Source organism: Bactrocera dorsalis, chromosome 6, assembly GCF_023373825.1.
Source record: "Bactrocera dorsalis isolate Fly_Bdor chromosome 6, ASM2337382v1, whole genome shotgun sequence".
Lineage (NCBI taxonomy): Eukaryota > Metazoa > Arthropoda > Insecta > Diptera > Tephritidae > Bactrocera > Bactrocera dorsalis.
Genome location: NC_064308.1, coordinates 35,662,483 through 35,683,091, shown reverse-complemented (window position 1 = coordinate 35,683,091; position 20,609 = coordinate 35,662,483). Strand labels below are relative to the sequence as shown.

Sequence of the window (20,609 nt, the reverse complement as noted above, 5' to 3'; positions counted from 1 at the left end):
GTACATTTGTATGTACGTACAATAAACGCCAAATATACACGTATACATGAAAATGTAAAATTGAATAAATGTAGATATGTTAGTGCAATATGTTTAAAAGCAAATCATTTATTTGTTTTGAGAGAGTATGTATGCATTTTTTTTAATGATTCTATTATTCTAATATATATTTGAGGAAATATACTTTTGTGTATATATATGTACATATATGTATTATCTATAATTTGGAATGTTTCCTTTGGAGCACAAGTAAATTTTCTTGGATTATTTTTAATTAAACTGTTGTACCTTAAGCATAAGTTTTTCTTCTAAAGTATATTTAAAAGAAAAATGTATGTTTTTCAATTATAAATAATCCATATAATGACCAAAATCTTAAAGAAATAATTTTTCCACCAAGATTGTCGAAATCTCACATAGCACAGTGTCGAGTACTTTACTTTTACATAAACAAAAAAGCTCCGAGTGCCTAAACATATAAAATTGGAATTTTGAAACAATACATATTAGCTAGATATACAAACTAAGCTGTTTTATTTTGTATAAAATTTAAAAGAAAATCTCTGGTGTTACATTCTAATGGTAAATCGAACTGAGGACCTGGAACTTCATTTCCGTCTTCATTTTCAATGTGAATATTAATAAGAATGTTGTGAAGAATGCAGCACACAGTAATCCAGTCGTTGCATTGATTCTTATTTGATCTCGAATGCATTCTGAATTTAAGTTCCTTAAGGCTACCGAATTTTTCTTTCAAAAGACCAAAGCAGTTCTCGACTCGTACACGGTATTTTGAGAAATATTTGTTGAAACTGTGCTTTTCTTCTTCTGTGTACTCGCTGCTATTTTGCCTGAATGGCGTAATTAAAAAGGGCTTCAGTGGATAGGCACTATCCCCAGCTATCCACTGCGAGGTTGACAAGAAACGCTCCGGATGTTTAAAGAGTAAACAGTTCGAAAATATTTTTGCGTCATGTACACTACCCGGATAACCAACTATTAACTGCCTTATTCTCAATTTATAATCACATATAGCTTGAAGCTTGACCGCATATTGCCGTTTGCGAGAATAGTACATCGTATGCTCATTAACAGGAGCTTCAGATAGTTTAACCTCAGAACCGTCTACATATCCAACACATCCCGGCATTTCTGTACTGGTTGAGGACACAATTTGCTGCCTTTCTCTTTCATGGGGCCAAAATAGGAATTTAGACTTCAAATTTAAAATGGCTTTAAATATCCTCCTGGTTAGATTGTAAATAGTGCCCCCATCACCAACACCAAAAAGGGAAGCTACTTTACGCACAGATTGTCCTTCACCGGATGATCCTAAACGGTAAAGGACAATTTTAAGCTGCAATTCTATTGGGAGCTGCACTTCACTTGAACTTGTGTTAAAAACTTCGTCATGCTTTATTAAGTTTAAAATATAACAAAACTCCTCGGGACGGACCCTAACCATTTGATTGAACCTGTTATCATCGAATTTTCTGAGCACCGTTTGCTCCCATTCGCATGATTTTGGAATGCCAAGGTGAACACCTCTGCGATTATTTAGCACACAAAGCATGTATGAATTAAAATTTTCAATCGCTTCATCTTCCTCGTCGCCTGGAAAATAGTAAAGGTGTGTAATGAAAATGTAAATAAATGCCGTAAAAAATGTAACCCATACTCGAATTCATATCCAGTAAATCAATCATATGATTTAGGCACACAACTGCTACAATTTTGTCTTTTTCACTTGCGCGCGGCATTTTAGTTATTTAAATTTTAGCAAACAGCTGATTAGATATGACTATATGTTATTTACAACTCACAGGGATGCTCACAAGTCTTATACTTTTTTAAGATTTTCATATACGATTTACGATTGTATGACACCTTGTGAACTACCTAATTGTTACTTGAGCAAAAGTCAATTTATTTAGCAAACAAAAAAACCTGAAATTTCATGGTCTATAATTATATTCTGCGATAATAATTACTCAATATTTGAAAATAATGTGATTTTCCATTCATAAAAGTGTAATAAAACAGTAAGTTAATAGCCAAACAAAAAAGTCAATAACAAATACAATATAATTCAATATAATAAAAAAAAATTTTTTATTTCCAAAGCATACCACACAAAAAATGACGATGAAAAGATTCGATATGAGAAGAACATTCCATTCTGATTATCTTCAGGAAAAAACAGTTGTTGTTCAGTCGATTGATAGCCCAACGTGCTTCACCGTAAAATTCAGACCGGAAGAAAGGGAATACCAGGATGTAGAGCAAACTCTGAATTGCCGATTAGCAAATATCAAGCCAAGTAATGGGAAATACTGGACGCGAGAAGCTATCAAATATTTTGAAGAAATTGCTTTGAACGAATCTTTCACTATGAAAATAATGAAACAAATAGACGAAATCTTTTTCATAAATTTAGACGATTACGAATTAAGGATGAGGATTGACCAAGATATTGTTGATAAAGGATATGCAGTTCATGAGAATGCATTCGTACGGTATTATCCATTCACTCCATAAAATTGTTATAACGCTAACATTGAGAAGCGTACATAAATACGAATAATAAGAAAATTGTCATAACGATTCAATAAAAAATTCAACAAAGTAATACTCTTCAAACATTGAAAGTATTTATTCTTCAGTTTCCTCTTATTTTTACATAAGCGTATAAGTTAACACCAAACATATTTACATTTCTCAATAATTATTACGAAACGTATAAGCATATTTTTGCTACACTTTCGCTGACTATCATTTCCTGTTTACGTCCCAAATTTTGTTTAATCCATTTCCGATCGTTGCACGCGCGACCCAAAAGTGCTGACATAGCGCCTGCATTGAATGTACGGTCACGTTGCAATGCATGTGATGATCGCTGCTCACACACTTTACTAATTTTTAACATAAGTTTTGAATTCAGTAGTTAAGTGGTAGTCAATAAGCATAGTTAAGAAAAGAAGTTGGACTAAGAAGACATAGTCTTCCCAACAAATAATAATACTTAAGAAAAGAGGTTGGATTAAGAAGACATAGTCTTCGCAACAAATAATAATAAATAAACGGAAAAAATTATATTATAAAATAAAATTCTTTTTAAAATAAAAATATAAAAAGTATTTTATTAACTTATATAATAAATTGTAAATCTCAAAAATTCGAGTTCTAATCTAAAACATTTTGATAAACAACGTTCTTAGTTTTACTGTCCGGTGCATGAATGAATAAACGATGTGCAGTAGCGACTCTCGAACATGCCACATATAATTGCCCACGTGAAAAACACGATTCTTCCAAATTTACTCCGCATATTTGAAATGTTTGTCCTTGTGCTTTGTTTATAGTCATGGCAAATGATAAACGCACCGGAAATTGCAGACGTTTGAAATTGAATGGCATGTCTGTTGGAATCATTGGAATACGTGGTATAAGCACATTTTCGCCTTTCGCTTTGCCATTGAGTATAGATGCTTCAATCAAATTTGGCATTAGCTTCTTTGTTACCAGTCGTGTACCATTACACATTTTTGGAGGATTGATATTCCGTAGTAATATGGTTGGTAAACCAACCTTAAAAATGGAATGAATAATATATTTCATTGAACCTCCTTACAGATTTATATTCTGTAATGATTAAAGTAATGAACAAACCTTTAAATTCAAAAGATGTGGCGGTGTACCAGGTGGTTCCAATGAATTCAGAAATTCAATTGGATAATTCACAGCATCATCTTCATCCATAACGCTGTCAATGGACTTATAAGTTATGACTTCACCTGGCAATTTTTCTTGAATTTGGAAGTTCATTGCATTGACGTGTATATTCTTCGGTGCCAATATTGAACGTTCTGCTAACCAATCATGGCTTCTGTGATTCTGAATGATATTTGGGAAAACGCATTCGACCAATTCTTCTTTTGTTTGCAAAATTGTACAAAAATTTTCGGGCAAGGTGATCATTCCATTTGTATTGTCGATTTGCATTTTTCCATTTCCGATATCCAACAATTGTTCCGAAAACTGATGTGCAGATGAATCGTCTTGTAATAGGACACGCATATTGACATTCAACGTCAATTTTTTTACAAATCTCCAGAGAGCAGAAGATTTCATACATGCATTTATTTCATCTGCAGGAGTTGATCGAGGATGAATTGGCAATGTTTGTCGAAAATCACCTGATAACAATATCAAGGCACCACCAAACAGCTGTTGATTTCCGTGTAAATCTTTCATAGTTCGATCCAATGCATCGAGCGATTTTTTGTTGGCCATTGTACACTCATTCCACAGAATAATCGCTGCTTGCTTCAAGACTTTTCCCATTGCAGAATTTCTTGAAATATTGCATGTCGGCGTTTCACTCACTTGCATGTTCAATGGCAATTTTAATGCAGAGTGTGCTGTTCGTCCTCCGTCCAATAAAGTGCCAGCAATTCCAGAAGAAGCAAGAGCCAAAGCAATTTTTTTCTGTGATCGAATAGCTGCCAGAATCAATGTAATAATGAATGTTTTTCCGGTTCCACCAGGTGCGTCCAAGAAATATATTCCGCCTGTGTTGTCAGAAACAGCTTGCAAAATTGTTTGATATACATAGTTTTGTTGATCATTTAATTTGTCAATATTTGATTGCACAAATTCAATCAATTCGTCACAATGGAATTGTTGTTCACGTTGCAATTCTTGATCCATCAAATCATGCATCGGACGATCAGGTGAAATCATAGATAACTGTGATAATGCTTTATGCGCAATTTTGAGACACATACATATCTTCAATGATTATTAATGCTTCATTGTACATTTCCAAGGTAATCATGAAATCTGGATTATTTGACGTACGACGCATCCGAATCAAAATATCTTCCGTCATGTAATCTTGATATTTGTTCCAAAATTCCAGTGGATTCGATGGCATGCATGTTGATATTATAATCGAGAAAAGCATTCTTATTTGTTGTGGTAAAGCTGAAACACATGCATCTTGAAGCGTCGATTCCCAATGTGAATCGTTTTCCAACAAATGCAGTAGGTGACATGCCTCGCGATACGTCTCACAAAAATGACCATCAACTATTTTTAAATATTCAAACGATCTCGGTCCTTGAACGTTCACCAATAGCAATCGCAAATAAAAACATTCCGCGTTGTTGGGATGAATCGTAAACATTCTGCCCAAAGCGTCTGTTGTGACCATCAACTGCTGTACCCTATTTACGTCGTTGGAATTCTTTTGAAGATGTATTCCATGTGTAATACTGAGGTACATCGGTATATAGCAAACTTCTGGCAAACGTATCGGTTTCACAAAGTAGAAAAAAAACAGTTAAAGTAGTCGTTGGTGGTTGTGCTGCTCTCTGCTGTATATTTTCAGTAGTAAAATAAACACGTTGACCATTTTCAAGATGCACCGCTAGATGAACAACAACAGGATGTCTTTCGTGCAATGGAAACGAAAATATTCGCCAAATTTGTCAGCATCAGGTACTTCAAAGACAGCCATATCACTTCCTTTATTCACATACTTTCAAATGTATTTGATTGACTTGACGGAATTACAATACTCAACGTTAATGTGAGACTGAAATATTTTTGACTGAAGTGTTGAATATGGCACAACCCAGCGATTATCGACGATGGTTTCTTGATGACGAATGTTGACCATTATATTCAGTAGACCGTCGTCGATACAACGGGTATCCATCCTTGCCTGTTATTGTGTCGGAAGTCAATGCTCTGGGATCACGCTTTGAGCATTTGCCATCAATAATGCATGGTGAATTCATATTTAGTACGCCACATGGGCCATGAATCATATGTTTTGTGACGACTTCAAATAATTCTTGATCAATTGTTTGATCTGGTATCTCGGCTGATATGATATTATCAATTTCATCTGATGCGATTTTACGAACCAACCATATCAATATATGTGCGTGCGGCAATCCTCTCTTTTGTCATTCGATTGAATACATATAACACCGCACTTCTCCAAATACGCGCAATTTCACAATTACATCCATCAACGCTTTTAATTTTTGACGAAAAACACGTGCATTTATATCGTGACGATTTGTTGTTGATTGACCGCCAAACAAATTATTTTGAATATCTCCACTTCGGATTACATGTGAATGTAATAAATAAATCTGGTCGTCCGTATTTTCTCACGTATGACATCGAATCTTGAGAATATTCGTGCATATGGCGAGGACTTCCAATATAAGATGCTGGTAATATCGTCAGACGTCCAATATCATTCAACTTCCCATAATTTGTTATTGCATCACGCAAATGTATGTATTCTTCTGATCGCAATTTACTTTGATTGATTGTAATTGAGACGTTCAGTCTCAATTTTCGCATACATGTCCACAATGTATAGATGAAACAGTTTTCCACATCTCAAAATGTAATTTGAACTTCCTTCGCGAATCATTAATCTGTATGAATAATAATTCATGGCGCTGACCTTCTTTTGAGCATCAAGACCTGTAAGAAATACGTTTCAAAACGTATTTAGAAGTTTTCAATTCAAAATGGAAATCTTTTATTTAAACGAAATATTTATGAGCACGATATATACATATTATGTACCTGTGCTTGGTTTAATCATTGGGATATTTATATGGTATCCATCATGGCCATTCTAGTGCAATATAGGATACTGTAATGCATCGTAACAACGATGAAGCTCCGAAACACGTTGTAATTGTTCATTTCTACGGTGAAGAATAATATCTCAAGATTGAAACTGATCGCCAACAATCACAATGGCCACTTTATCAATGGTTGGTGCATTGAATCTTCTTGAATGCTCTCCAGTTGGAGTTTTATCGGCTCTTATAACGATTCTGTGATTATCAGATGGCAACCGATCCATAGCTGGTTTGAATAATTGGACTAATTCATTGTGCTGATGAAAAAATTTTGTAGTTCGCAAAGAATTTCTCTTTTTGTGTGAGAACCAATTGTGCACCGTTGATTTAATTCATGATTTTTATCTCCGATGAAATATATTTGTAAAAATTGATGGTTAGCGTCAGGGAGCGGTAACAATGAACCCGCTAGGTGATAAATTTGACCTTGGATCTGTAATATGTATGCGATGTTATAGGAATAAATTTTTCCCTATTCATTGAAAAAAACCATCAAATATTCCATGCAATCACCTTAAGTGTCGGCATAAATTGATCTCTTATAATTTTTGTAGCGCCGAAAAAAGTCATTTGAAAAGACGAATTGTACTCTTGTATATGATTTAAAAAATTTTTCGATTCTGGTGATGTCTCAAAAATTAATGATTGTAATGGTTCAGGAGGCGGTTCAAATTCCGGCAATTTTACTTTCCCGATAGCGCAACACATTCCAGCCGTTTCACCCGAGAATTTAGCCGCTTCACAATGTGGACATTCCAATATATCCATGTACATTTTATTTATTTATTTATTAATTGTAGAATAATAATACAATTATTATTATACATAAAACATAAGGAGCACTAGCTACAGAGGCTTTCAGCTCACGGCTTAATTATAATATAGACTTAAATAATAAAGATGGAACCTTCCATTTAAGAATTATTTACAAGCAATATGTTTTTATGAACTAAAAATATATGCTAAAAATAAATTAAAAAGGAAGTGGGTCTCCCGCGTCTTCGGCTCCCTTGCGGATTCCAATCTAGCGCTGTTCTGCTTATGTCGTCGTGAGGCTTTCGCAGAGTGTGGCCGATCCATTTCCATTTACGACGTCGAATTTCGATGTGAATCGGTAGCTGTTTGGTTACGGTCCAGAGGCTAGCATTGCTGATAACCTTAGGCCAGAATATCCGCAAAATTTTTCGAAGACATCGATTAAGAAAGGATTGCAGCGATTGCAAAACATACCGAAGGCAGCGCGACCTTTCGATATACGGTTTCGTATATCGGCTGTTGACCCACCGTTTTTAGATATGATGCTACCTAAATAGCAAAACTCGTCGACTTCTTCGAGGCATGTTCCCGCGATCTGTAGATTTGGAGTTTCGGTTGTATTGATGCGCATGAATTTTGTCTTCGCTATATTAATTTTAAGTCCAGTTTGTGCAGCGATATCACTAACAGCTTCAAGTTTCACGGAAATGTGCGAATATTTATGAGACAACAGACAGATATCATCCGCATAGTCCAAATCTTCAAGGCTACCGCTTAAACCCCAAGATATTCCTCTATTATTCGCACACGCTTGACGCATCACCAAATCCAATACCAAATTGAATAAAAGGGGATATAGCACGCACCCCTGCCTGACACCAGTCCTGACTTGGATGCCGCTACTTAAAATATTTCCACACCTTACTCGACAACTAGCTCCTGAGTACAGCTGTTTTATTAGGTTAATTAATTTTTCCGGAACTCCTTTGCATACTAGGGCTCTCCAAATCGCATCATGTTTGAGAGTGTCGAACGCTTTCTCGAAATCGATAAAGCAGAGGTAGAGAGGAGTTCGCCACTCTGGCGACTGCTCTACAATCACTCGTAAGGTGTTGATGTGATCGACACATGAGCAATGGGGTCTGAAACCAGCTTGTTCTTTACGTAGCCCATGCATCAGCGAATCAGATAGCCTTTTGTGAATTATGTGCGCTATTATTTTATTCACCATACTCAGTAATGTTATTCCTCTCCAATTTTTACATTCCGATAAATTTCCCTTCTTCGGAAGAAGAGTAATAACACCTTCCTTCAACTCGTCTGGTATCTTTTCTGAGGTCCAGATATCTTTAAGTAGAGGAAACAGTATCCGCGCAGTCGTCTGAGGATCAGCTTTTAGGAGTTCTGGGTTGATGTTATCCGGCCCAGGAGTTTTGTTGTTCTTTAATGCTCTGATAGCAGTCATTATCTCCGTCTCATTTGGGTACGAGGTGTGAATGTCACGTCTTTGTAAATGACGTTGGCAACCGCATGACTGAATAGCCTCCGACGAAGTTGGTGAAAGCAATTTTTCATAATAACGCTCCCAGATGGTAGTCTGCTCATCTTTGGCCGTTGTCAATTTTCCATTTTCATCTTTTAGCGGTTTGGAGGTTTTGAGTGTTACGTTGGTCAGTTGCCGTATCGTTTGGTACAGGTCACGAGTGCGGTACGTTTCCGCGGCCTCCTGCGCTTTTCTAGCCAAATTGTCACTCCAGATTCATTTATCCGTTCTCGCGCTTTTCTTTATCAGCTTGTCGGTTTTGGTGTAAGTGTTTTGTAATGCCGACTTGGCGGATCTCGTCTTTGCGGAATTAAGCTGATTTTTTATTTCTCTACGTTCGTTTATTAACCACCATGTGGAGTCTGAGATCCAGGATTTTCGTTTGTATTCTTTGAATCCAATACTGTATTCCGCTGCTTTTAGGAAAGTTTGTTTTATACTTTTCCAGTCGCTAGTTAGAGTATGTTCTGTTTCAACAGATGCATTTAACGATTCGATAAACCTTGCGCAGGTAGATTCATCTTTCAGTTTTTCTACGTCGAATTTTTTCTGCATCTTCTTTTTCGAGTTGCTAACTGCCGCAACTTTGAGTCTGACTGACGCAATTAGGAGATGATGATCACTTGCAATATCAGCTCCACGTTTATTCCGCGTGTCCATAAGGGAACCGCGCCATTTACGACTTATTGCTATGTGATTAATCTGATTTTCAGTCATTCTATCTGGGGATGTCCACGTTATTTTGTGGACGCGTTTATGATTAAATAGTGTTCCTCCTATAACAAGATTAAAATTAGCGCAAAGTTCGGTGAACATCTCGCCATTCTCAGTCATCGTGCCTAACCCGTGACGGCCCATCGTCGCCTCTAACCCCTTATTGTGATGACCAACTTGGGCATTCATATCACCCATTAAGATGACTATGTCACCCTTATTGATTTCTCTCAATACTTTTGTGAGACAACTGTAAAAGGCTTCCTTAACTTCCACTTCTGCTACATTCGTTGGAGCATAGCTTTGTACTACAGTCATGTTTCTAGCTCTTGTGCGCAGCCTCACTGAGATGATTCTATCCGAGTGAGCTTTCCTTTCTATAAGCGCCGCAGCAAATATTTTAGTGATGTTTACAATAGACGTTATTTTTAATAAATCAAGAGCTTTAGTATTCTGAAATATACTGGTCCTTGCTGAATTGAAGAAGGGGCATTCGTCCAGTAGATGTGTTATGGTTAAGGACGACGAAATGCAATATGGGCAAGATGAAATACGGTTACGATTTAATAAATGGGAATGCGTTAAGGATGTATGACCAAGACGAAGGCGAATGAAGGCTTTTATATCTTGGCAACGGCCTGATGGCGGTTAAGCAGGTTTTTTCCCCTCTTGGTTGCAGATGGCGTAGTGGTGTTCCATATTCTTCAAGCATTAGCTTTTATGGCTTTTTGTTTTGAAGCGATTAAATGGTCTACATCTTTTTTTTCGATGTAGTTGAAAACAATCAATGGCTGTTTTGCCGCCAATTTGGCGCGTTGATCGGCCCATTCATTTCCGCTAATACCGGCGTGTCCAGGGATGCAAATAATTTTTATGTTTGTTTTCCCAATTAGTATGTTTCTAATTTGCGCTATGAGGTAGGATTTGTTAGATGTATTTAGGAGAGCCGAGATTGTAGACTTGCTATCAGTACATATTACAGTTTTTAAGTTAGAGTTTTGTACTAGGGATAGCGCATTATAGATGGCTGCTGCTTCTGCGGTATATACTGAGCTGTAATTAGGTAGGTGTCCAGCTTTTAACGTTTTTCCGACGTTATCAACAATAGCAAAAGACGTGTAGAAGTCGGCTTTCGAAGCGTCAGTAAAAATTAGTTTCCAATCTACGTAGTGTTGCACAATGAGATCTTTGAACAAACATTGATATACCCTGGAATTGGTGTTCTTTTTATGATGTTTTTGAAGATGTAGCTCGAACGAAGATTCTTTGAGAAGCCATGGTGGGGCAAAAGAAATAGACTTTTCCTCCGGCGTAGTTGTAATACCTAGATCCTTAGCCAATTTAATGCATTTAGAAATAGTGGAAGAAGTATTGGAGTTTGTATCGTCGGTCCATTTGGCTTTTACTATACCATATAAGAGCTTGTTATTACACAATAGTAGTTTTGGAATAAGCTTTTGCGATGTATGTAAAACTCTTTCCTCGATGGATGGGAGTCCGGCTTCCGTTAATGTGAACTTTATTGGTGATGTTGGGAATGCCCGAATACTTCTTCTAACAGCTGCATGATATGGTGCGAAAATTTGCTTTATGTTGCTTTCGGCACAATTGCCGTAGATAGGGAGACCATAATCAATCTTAGATAGAATTAAAGCTCTTGCAATATTGATGAGAGAAGAAATGTGAATTAAACAATATTTTTAAGATAGATACTTAATTATATTAAGCCTAGAAGTTAATTGCTTACGTAGATTTGTACAATGTTCCTTAAAAGTAAGTCTCTTATCGAAAATTAAACCTAGGAATTTAAGACTAGTCGTATTTACAATATTTACATTATTATAGCTTAGATTGAAGTTATTATGTTTGTGTTTTCTACAGATATGGAATAATTTACATTTGTTTATAGAAATACTTGCACCTGAACAATTGGACCAATTTGAAATATCATTAAGGATTTTTAAGAAGGTATTTTTTACAGTATTTAGATTATTTTGCTTAGAGAAGATCAGCACATTATCAGCATAAATAATATGCGAAATGAGTTTATATATAGAGATTATCGTACTGATTTCGTTAAATGCGATTAAGAATAGTATGACAGACAATGGTGATCCTTGTGGTATACCGTTGTACATATTGTACGTGTTCGAAAAAGTGTTATTGATTTTAGTCATGAATTTTCGATTGGTTAAGAAAGATTTAATAAAGTTAAATATTTTTTCACCAATTTGCCACTTCTCAAGCTGTCATAGAATAACATGCGAACCAACTCTGTCGAAAGCTTTTTCGAAATCCAAACTCAGAGTGGATATGTGGTTTCTTTTCGATAAAGCAGTTTTGGCGAAATCATCAAAATAGAGTAAAGCATCCATAGTGCATTGCCCTACCTTAAATGCCACTTGGTTTCGACTGAGAAGGTTTTTATTTAATGCGAACCACGAGATACGTTTTGATATGATTTTTTCTAATAGTTTGCCCATGCAACAGAGGAGTGATATTGGCCTATAACCGAGAACATCTGTAGATACTACATTGGATTTAGGGATTGCTACTATCACCGCATATTTCCAGCTTTGAGGGTAGACACCTTGACATAAAATATTGTTGTACAAATTAATAATTCTATTTTTGAGACTTAAAGGACAGTTTTTTAGCATGGGATATGAGATCCTGTCTGCACCGGGAGTCTTGCCTGACATTGAAGATAAAGTGAAATCGAATTCTGCGATGGTTATGTCTGATTCGGTAATAGATGGGGGTGAGTAATCTTTTCTGTACCTTCTTCTGAGAAGTTCATTTTTATTTGATACAAACGAAGGATGGAAGTTTGAATCGCTAGAATAATCGGACCAAACAGAGGCGAAATGATTAGCTATGTCTTTTGAGTCGAAAATTGGGCCATTTGGAGTGTTTATACATTTAAGATTCACTTGCGTATAGGAGCCTGAGAGCATTTTTATGTCGGCCCATAATTTCTTGGGATTTGTTAACGGAGTGATAGCTTCAGTAAGTTTTTGTAAGCAAGCTCTCTTAGCTTCTTTAATATTTTTCCGAAACACTGCATTGGCTTTTTTGTATTTTATTAGATTATCAATAGAGCGAGTTCTTTTGTAAATTAATCATAGTGATTGTTCTTCTTCTCTAAGTTTAGCTAATTCCCTAGACCAGTAAGGCACATGATTTTTGAAGATTTTTTTACCCGTTTGGGGGATAGAGAAGTGAGCAGAAGTTTTGATTATTTTGGTAATCGTAGCTGTTTCTTTATTTATATTATCAGCTATGGGATTTAAAGCAGACAGGTTTTCGCAGAGTTGTTGAAATTTGGACCAATTTGCCTTGTCTAACAGGAATTTTGGCTTCGCCGACCCTTTTCTGGATAAAGGGGTTGATAAGTGGGTTATAATGGGGAAGTGATCGCTGTTATACAAATCAGTTAGTGTTTGGCTGTTAAGTTTGGGTGCGATAGCAGAAGAACAGATGACGAGGTCTACATTAGTGAACGAATTATGTGTAGAAAAATGCGTCGGAGAACCGTCGTTTAAAATTGTCAAGTTTTCCGCTAATATCAGGTCTTCTATGATTTTACCTCTTTGGTTAGTACATGTGGAACCCCAAAGAGGACTCCAGGCATTGAAATCGCCAAGTATAAGTACGGGTGTTTGGATAGGACCGATTATATCGCGTAGTTCTTTTATACTAAAGTTTTGATGTGGCGGAATGTAAATTGTTAGGATGGTTAATTTAAATCCAATAAATATTTCTACCGCTATTGTAGAAATATTAAAACATGTAGGGATAAGTTTGTGTGGGAAATCTTTTTTTATTAAAGTAGCAACACCTTGTTTGTTAGTGTGATTTTGTGCTAAGTTGGAGAAATAGGCAGCGTATTGTTTGGGTACAGTAGCTGCGAAATTAAATGAAAGGTGTGTTTCTTGTAGTGATATAACACTTGGTGATTGTTCTTTTATGAGTAATTCTAGGTCAGTGCAATTGTTGTAAAATCCGTTCATATTCCATTGGAGAAATTTGAACATTTATTAATAATATGAGTGATTGAGAAAAAGGAGAGGAGGGATAATAAGAGTTATTGATCTTCATGGTCAGATGTGGTAATTAAATGATGTGAGATATATTCTGAATAGGTAGGTAGAGCGGGATCGGTATTGTCTGTAGAGAGAGAGAGAGTTTGGATGTTAGGAGAATGTGTTGTGGATATTTTAGGAATGAGTGGTGCGTTTATTTTGGTTGTGTTTGTTTTTGTTTGGGTAGGTATAAGGTTAGGAAGGTTTTTTGTTGTTTCTTTTGTAGTTATATTTGTTGAGTTTAGATAGTTATCAATTACGAAATTGTTTTTGTTTTCTTTCATGGTTAACTTATGTTGTGGAAGAGCATAAGCTGTTGGGGATTTTAGTACAGTGTCTGTGGAAAGAGGTAGGGAAGGAGATGATGAGCGGTGGGAAGTCAAGTTAGTTATTTGTTTGTTTGTATTTTCTTTTGTAACAGAAGCGAAAGAAGTGTTTGAGGGGGTCGGGGGTAATTGTTGTTTGTAGAGCTTTAGTGCTTCTCGCATTGAGCATTTGTTTTCTGTTTTTATTTTAAGAATATTTTTGGATTGTAGGTATTTAGGACAAGAGCGGGAAGAGGAAGGATGATCGCCTGAACAATTTGCACAAAAGGTGCGGTTGCATGGCGAGGGGAGATGAGGAGGAAAATTGCACCTATCGCAGGCAGGACTGTTGTTGCAACGTTTCGTTGTGTGGCCTAGAAGCTGACAACTTCTACACCTCATGGGGTTATGGAAATATGTTCTAATACGCATTGTGCGCCATGAGACTTCGATTTTTTCTGGAAGTTTGTAGAGGTCAAATGAAAGAAGTACTACTCCACTAGGTCTTTGTTTGCCTTCTATAATTTTAGTGAATTTGTAGACGGAAGTAACTCTCTGATCTTTTAAATTGTCAACAATTTCTTCTTCAGCTATTTCGTTAAGAAATGGGGCATAAATTGTACCTTTGGAGCAATTCAAATTGTCATGTAATTTTACTTTAATGTCGCAAATTCCGTTTAATTTCTTTATAGTTAGAAATTTTTCGGCGATCTTCCGATTTTTAACAAGTAAGAGTAGATTTCCTTCACGTAATTCGGTGATAGATAAAATCTCCTTACTTATTGATTCTAAGCTTTTGTGAACAGCGAAACAAGAGTATTTGGAAAGTGTTTTGTTCGAATCAGCTGCCGATATTAGAACAAATTTTGGGCAATCCTTTTTAATTTGGGGTAGTTCTGGAAAATTTTCAAGCGGTTTATATGTAAGTTTTTTCTTTTTGGGGTTGGGGCTAGAGGCAAGCAAAGCGAACCTATTTTCCCCGAGGTTAGGCGGCCCTGGGGCCATAATAAAGTAAATATTCACAAATATGCACTGTTTTTTACGCTAGTAACCGCACGGACCACTATCTTGTTGCAGCTAAGATTCGCACCCGCCTCTGTGCAGCAAAAAACGCACGCCAACAAACACAAGGAAGGTTCGACGTCGAGAAGCTGCAATCACAACAGACAGCCGAGCGATTTTCTACTCGGCTTGCACTCCTGCTCTCTGAGAGCACTCGTCAACAACTCGGTATAAGGGAACTGTGGGACGGCATTTCAAACTCCTTACGTACAGCTGCAACCGAAACCATTGGTTTTCGGAAGGTGCAAAAGAACAGCTGGTACGACGAGGAGTGCCGTGTCGCAGCGAAGAGAAAACAGGCTGCCTACCTCGCAACGTTACGATCGACCACAACACGTGCGGGATGGGCCGAGAGTTGAAGAGGGAAGCGAGACGCATTTGTAGACAGAAAAAGAAAGAGGCCGAAATGCGTGAGTACGATAAGCTGGCCGACAGGGGTAATGCTCGAAAATTCTACCAAAAGATGCGGCGGCTTACAGAAGGTTTCAAGACCGGAGCATACTCATGTAGAACCCCCCAAGGTGATCTAGTCACCGATGCCCAGAGCATACTTAAATTATGGAGGGAACACTTCCTCAGCCTGCTGAATGGCAGTGAACACACAACGCCAGGAGAAGACGAACCCGACTCCCCAATCGATGACGATGGAAGAGACGTTCCATTGCCCGACCAAGAAGAAGTTCGAATAGCAATTACCCGCCTGAAGAACAACAAAGCGGCGGGGGCGGATGGATTGCCAGCCGAGCTATTCAAACACGGCGGCGAAGAACTGATAAGGAGCATGCATCAGCTTCTTTGTAAAATATGGTCGGACGAAAGCATGCCCAACGATTGGAATTTAAGTGTGCTATGCCCAATCCATAAAAAAGGAGACCCCACAATCTGCGCCAACTACCGTGGGATTAGCCTCCTTAATATCGCGTATAAGGTTCTATCGAGCGTATTGTGTGAAAGATTAAAGCCCACCGTCAACAAACTGATTGGACCTTATCAGTGTGGCTTCAGACCTGGTAAATCAACAACCGACCAGATATTCACCATGCGCCAAATCTTGGAAAAGACCCGTGAAAGGAGAATCGACACACATCACCTCTTCGTCGATTTTAAAGCTGCTTTCGACAGTACGAAAAGGAGCTGCCTTTATGCCGCAATGTCTGAATTTGGTATCCCCGCAAAACTAATACGGCTGTGTAAACTGACATTGAGCGGGACCAAAAGCTCCGTCAGGATCGGGAAGGACCTCTCCGAGCCGTTCGATACCAAACGAGGTTTCAGACAAGGCGACTCCCTATCGTGCGATTTCTTCAATCTGCTGCTGGAGAAAATAGTTCGAGCTGCAGAACTTAATCGAGCAGGTACAATCTTTTATAAGAGTGTACAGCTGCTGGCGTATGCCGATGATATTGATATCATCGGTCTCAACACCCGCGCCGTTAGTTCTGCTTTCTCCAGACTGAACAAGGAAGCAACGCAAATGGCTCTGGCAGTGAACGAGGATAACTCTTGCCAACAGGTGCTACTTCGGACTGAGTAGGCAATTGAGAAGCAAAGTCCTCTCTCGACAGACAAAAACCAAACTCTATAAGTCACTCATAATTCCCGCCCTGCTATATGGTGCAGAGGCCTGGACGATGTCAACAGCGGATGAGTCGACGTTGCGAGTTTTCGAGAGAAAAATTCTGCGAAAGATTTATGGTCCTTTGCGCGTTGGCCACGGCGAATATCGCATTCGATGGAACGATGGGCTGTACAAGATATACGGCGACATTGACATAGTTCAGCGAATTAAAAGACAGCGGCTACGCTGGCTAGGTCATGTTGTCCGAATGGACGAAAACACTCCAGCTCTGAAAGTATTCGACGCTGTACCCGCCGGGGGAAGCAGAGGAAGAGGAAGACCTCCACTCCGTTGGAAGGACCAAGTGGAGAAGGACCTGGCTTCGCTTGGAATATCCAATTGGCGCCACGTAGCGAAGAGAAGAAACGACTGGCGCGCTGTTGTTGACTCGGCTATAATCGCGTAAGCGGTGTCTACGCCAGTAAAGAAGAAGAACCGCACGAAAAAATAAACGAAAACATGTGCACTTATATGCAAAGAGGAATATGCGAATAAAGCACAAAAGAAAAACCGCGATTAAGAAAACACGTCCGCTCAATGAGAGAGATAGTCGAAGACTGCCATGTACATTATAGTCGATTGAAGGTTCGTAATCAAATGCAGCACGGAATACGACGTCGTATTCGCGTAGGTCTTGCTGGATTTCTTGCATGATGAGCTTCTTCAAATCTATTTCGTGGACGTCGCACTGCACTTTGTGATACTCTTTGTGACAACACGCCTCGAGCATTTCGAGTACGTCGACCTATGTTTGATTTTGGACGTGCCGGCATTTTCTTTAAAATAATTTCTTATATGATCGTTTGAAACACACATAAAGTTTTCACTGAATAATTTTCAATTATTATTCTTTTAAATAGCCGGAATAAAAAAGCAAGCGACCGAAATTAAACGATTCAAATAATTTACAAATCAAAATATTGAAAAACAAAACAAAAAAGAATTGTATGAAAAGTCACTTTTTGGAAATGTCCAATTTTTCGACTTTTCCTTATGAGAAGTAACGGGTGATTTTTTTGAACATGGAAGATTTTACGCAAAGATCTTGGTGTAAAACCAATACAGCTCGTGCAAGAACTGAAGCCGAACGATCTGCCACAACGTCGAATTTTCAGTGAATGGGCCCTAGAAAAGTTGGCAGAAAATCCGCTTTTTTATCGACAAATTTTGTTCAGCGATGAGGCTCATTTCTGGTTGAATGGCTACGTAAATAAGCAAAATTGCCGCATTTGGGGTGAAGAGCAACCAGAAGCCGTTCAAGAACTGCCCATGCATCCCGAAAAATGCACTGTTTGGTGTGGTTTGTACGCTGGTGGAATCATTGGACCGTATTTTTTCAAAGATGCTGTTGGACGCAACGTTACGGTGAATGGCGATCGCTATCGTTCGATGCTAACAAACTTTTTGTTGCAAATTATGGTAGTTTTGAACTTGGTTGACATGTGGTTTCAACAAGATGGCGCTACATGCCACACAGCTCGCGATTCTATGGCCATTTTGAGGGAAAACTTCGGACAACAATTCATCTCAAGAAATGGACCCGTAAGTTGGCCACCAAGATCATGCGATTTAACGCCTTTAGACTATTTTTGTGGGGCTACGTCAAGTCTAAAGTCTACAGAAATAAGCCAGCAACTATTCCAGCTTTGGAAGAAAACATTTCCGAAGAAATTCGGGCTATTCCGGCCGAAATGCTCGAAAAAGTTGCCCAAAATTGGACTTTCCGAATGGACCACCTAAGACGCAGCCGCGGTCAACATTTAAATGAAATTATCTTCAAAAAGTAAATGTCATGAACCAATCTAACGTTTCAAATAAAGAACCGATGAGATTTTGCAAATTTTATGCGTTTTTTTTTTTTTAAAAAGTTATCAAGCTCTTAAAAAATCACCCTTTATATGGTTTTTTTATATCTAACCTTTTCCAGATCCACAGCGAACAACTTCTGATTTCATGAAGATTGGTTCCGCAGTTCTCGAGCGTTAGCGTTACTAACAAACAAACAATCATTTTTACTTCTTCTTCTTCTTTACTGGCGTAGACACCGCTTACGCGATTATAGCCGAGTCAACAACAGCGCGCCAGTCGTTTCTTCTCTTCGCTACGTGGCGCCAATTGGATATTCCAAGCGAAGCCAGGTCCTTCTCCACTTGGTCCTTCCAACGGAGTGGAGGTCTTCCTCTTCCTCTGCTTCCCCCGGCGGGTACAGCGTCGAATACTTTCAGAGCTGGAGTGTTTTCGTCCATTCGGACAACATGACCTAGCCAGCGTAGCCGCTGTCTTTTAATTCGCTGAACTATGTCAATGTCGCCGTATATCTCGTACAGCTCATCGTTCCATCGAATGCGATATTCGCCGTGGCCAACGCGCAAAGGACCATAAATCTTTCGCAGAACTTTTCTCTCGAAAACTCGCAACGTCGACTCATCTGTTGTTGACATCGTCCAGGCCTCTGCACCATATAGCAGGACGGGAATTATGAGTGACTTATAGAGTTTGGTTTTTGTCTGTCGAGAGAGGACTTTGCTTCTCAATTGCCTACTCAGTCCGAAGTAGCACCTGTTGGCAAGAGTTATCCTGCGTTGGATTTCAAAGCTGACATTGTTGGTGGTGTTTACGCTGGTTCCAAGATAGACGAAGTTATCTACAACTTCAAAGTTATGACTGTCAACAGTGACGTGAGTGCCAAGTCGCGAGTGCGACGACTGTTTGTTTGATGACAGGAGATATTTCGTCTTGCCCTCGTTCACTGCCAGACCCATTTGCGTTGCTTCCTTGTTCAGTCTGGAGAAAGCAGAACTAACGGCGCGGGTGTTGAGACCGATGATATCAATATCATCGGCATACGCCAGCAGCTGTACACTCTTATAAAAGATTGTACCTGCTCGATTAAGTTCTGCAGCTCGAACTATTTTCTCCAGCAGCAGATTGAAGAAATCACACGATAGGGAGTCGCCTTGTCTGAAACCTCGTTTGGTATCGAACGGCTCGGAGAGGTCCTTCCCGATCCTGACGGAGCTTTTGGTCCCGCTCAATGTCAGTTTACACAGCCGTATTAGTTTTGCGGGGATACCAAATTCAGACATTGCGGCATAAAGGCAGCTCCTTTTCGTACTGTCGAAAGCAGCTTTAAAATCGACGAAGAGGTGATGTGTGTCGATTCTCCTTTCACGGGTCTTTTCCAAGATTTGGCGCATGGTGAATATCTGGTCGGTTGTTGATTTACCAGGTCTGAAGCCACACTGATAAGGTCCAATCAGTTTGTTGACGGTGGGCTTTAATCTTTCACACAATACGCTCGATAGAACCTTATACGCGATATTAAGGAGGCTAATCCCACGGTAGTTGGCGCAGATTGTGGGGTCTCCTTTTTTATGGATTGGGCATAGCACACTTAAATTCCAATCGTTGGGCATGCTTTCGTCCGACCATATTTTACAAAGAAGCTGATGCATGCTCCTTATCAGTTCTTCGCCGCCGTGTTTGAATAGCTCGGCTGGCAATCCATCCGCCCCCGCCGCTTTGTTGTTCTTCAGGCGGGTAATTGCTATTCGAACTTCTTCTTGGTCGGGCAATGGAACGTCTTTTCCATCGTCATCGATTGGGGAATCGGGTTCGTCTTCTCCTGGCGTTGTGTGTTCACTGCCATTCAGCAGGCTGGAGAAGTGTTCCCTCCATAATTTAAGTATGCCCTGGGCATCGGTGACTAGATCACCTTGGTGGGTTCTACATGAGTACTTTTACTTACATATGTATATATGTACATACATACATACAAAATAAAACGTTTGTATGGGAAAAAGAAAGGGGCTGTTTTTAGGGGTTTTCCGGCAACTTTCGTAATTTTTT

At 38.7% G+C, this 20,609-nt stretch overlaps 4 protein-coding genes across 6 annotated transcripts in view; all 4 read right to left on the bottom strand.

The window, feature by feature from the left end:
* Positions 1–20,609, bottom strand: part of LOC125779290 (uncharacterized) — a 96,486-nt gene that overhangs the window by 17,566 nt on the left and 58,311 nt on the right. The gene's annotated exons all lie outside the window — the stretch shown is intronic.
* LOC125779343 (uncharacterized) lies at positions 88–2,086 on the bottom strand. Its single transcript, XM_049460638.1, has 2 exons — positions 1,679–2,086; positions 88–1,614 (listed from the first exon to the last, which is right to left on the bottom strand). Exons 1-2 carry the CDS (start codon positions 1,758–1,760, stop codon positions 524–526), a joined length of 1,173 nt encoding a protein of 390 aa, XP_049316595.1. The 5' UTR covers positions 1,761–2,086; the 3' UTR covers positions 88–523.
* LOC125779297 (ATP-dependent DNA helicase pif1-like) lies at positions 2,119–7,326 on the bottom strand. Of its 3 annotated transcripts, none has more exons than XM_049460563.1 (3): positions 6,616–7,326; positions 3,670–6,510; positions 2,119–3,588 (listed from the first exon to the last, which is right to left on the bottom strand). In XM_049460563.1, the coding sequence occupies exons 2-3, from the start codon at positions 4,783–4,785 to the stop codon at positions 3,184–3,186; spliced, it is 1,521 nt and encodes a 506-aa protein (XP_049316520.1). In that variant the 5' UTR covers positions 4,786–6,510; positions 6,616–7,326; the 3' UTR covers positions 2,119–3,183. The 3 variants fall into 3 exon arrangements, with proteins under 3 accessions (XP_049316520.1, XP_049316521.1, XP_049316519.1); XM_049460564.1 differs by having other exon boundaries at positions 3,670–7,110; positions 7,191–7,326; XM_049460562.1 differs by having other exon boundaries at positions 3,670–7,326.
* LOC125779758 (craniofacial development protein 2-like) lies at positions 9,193–10,008 on the bottom strand. The gene has a single exon (XM_049461028.1). The coding sequence runs from the start codon at positions 10,006–10,008 to the stop codon at positions 9,193–9,195; it is 816 nt and encodes a 271-aa protein (XP_049316985.1).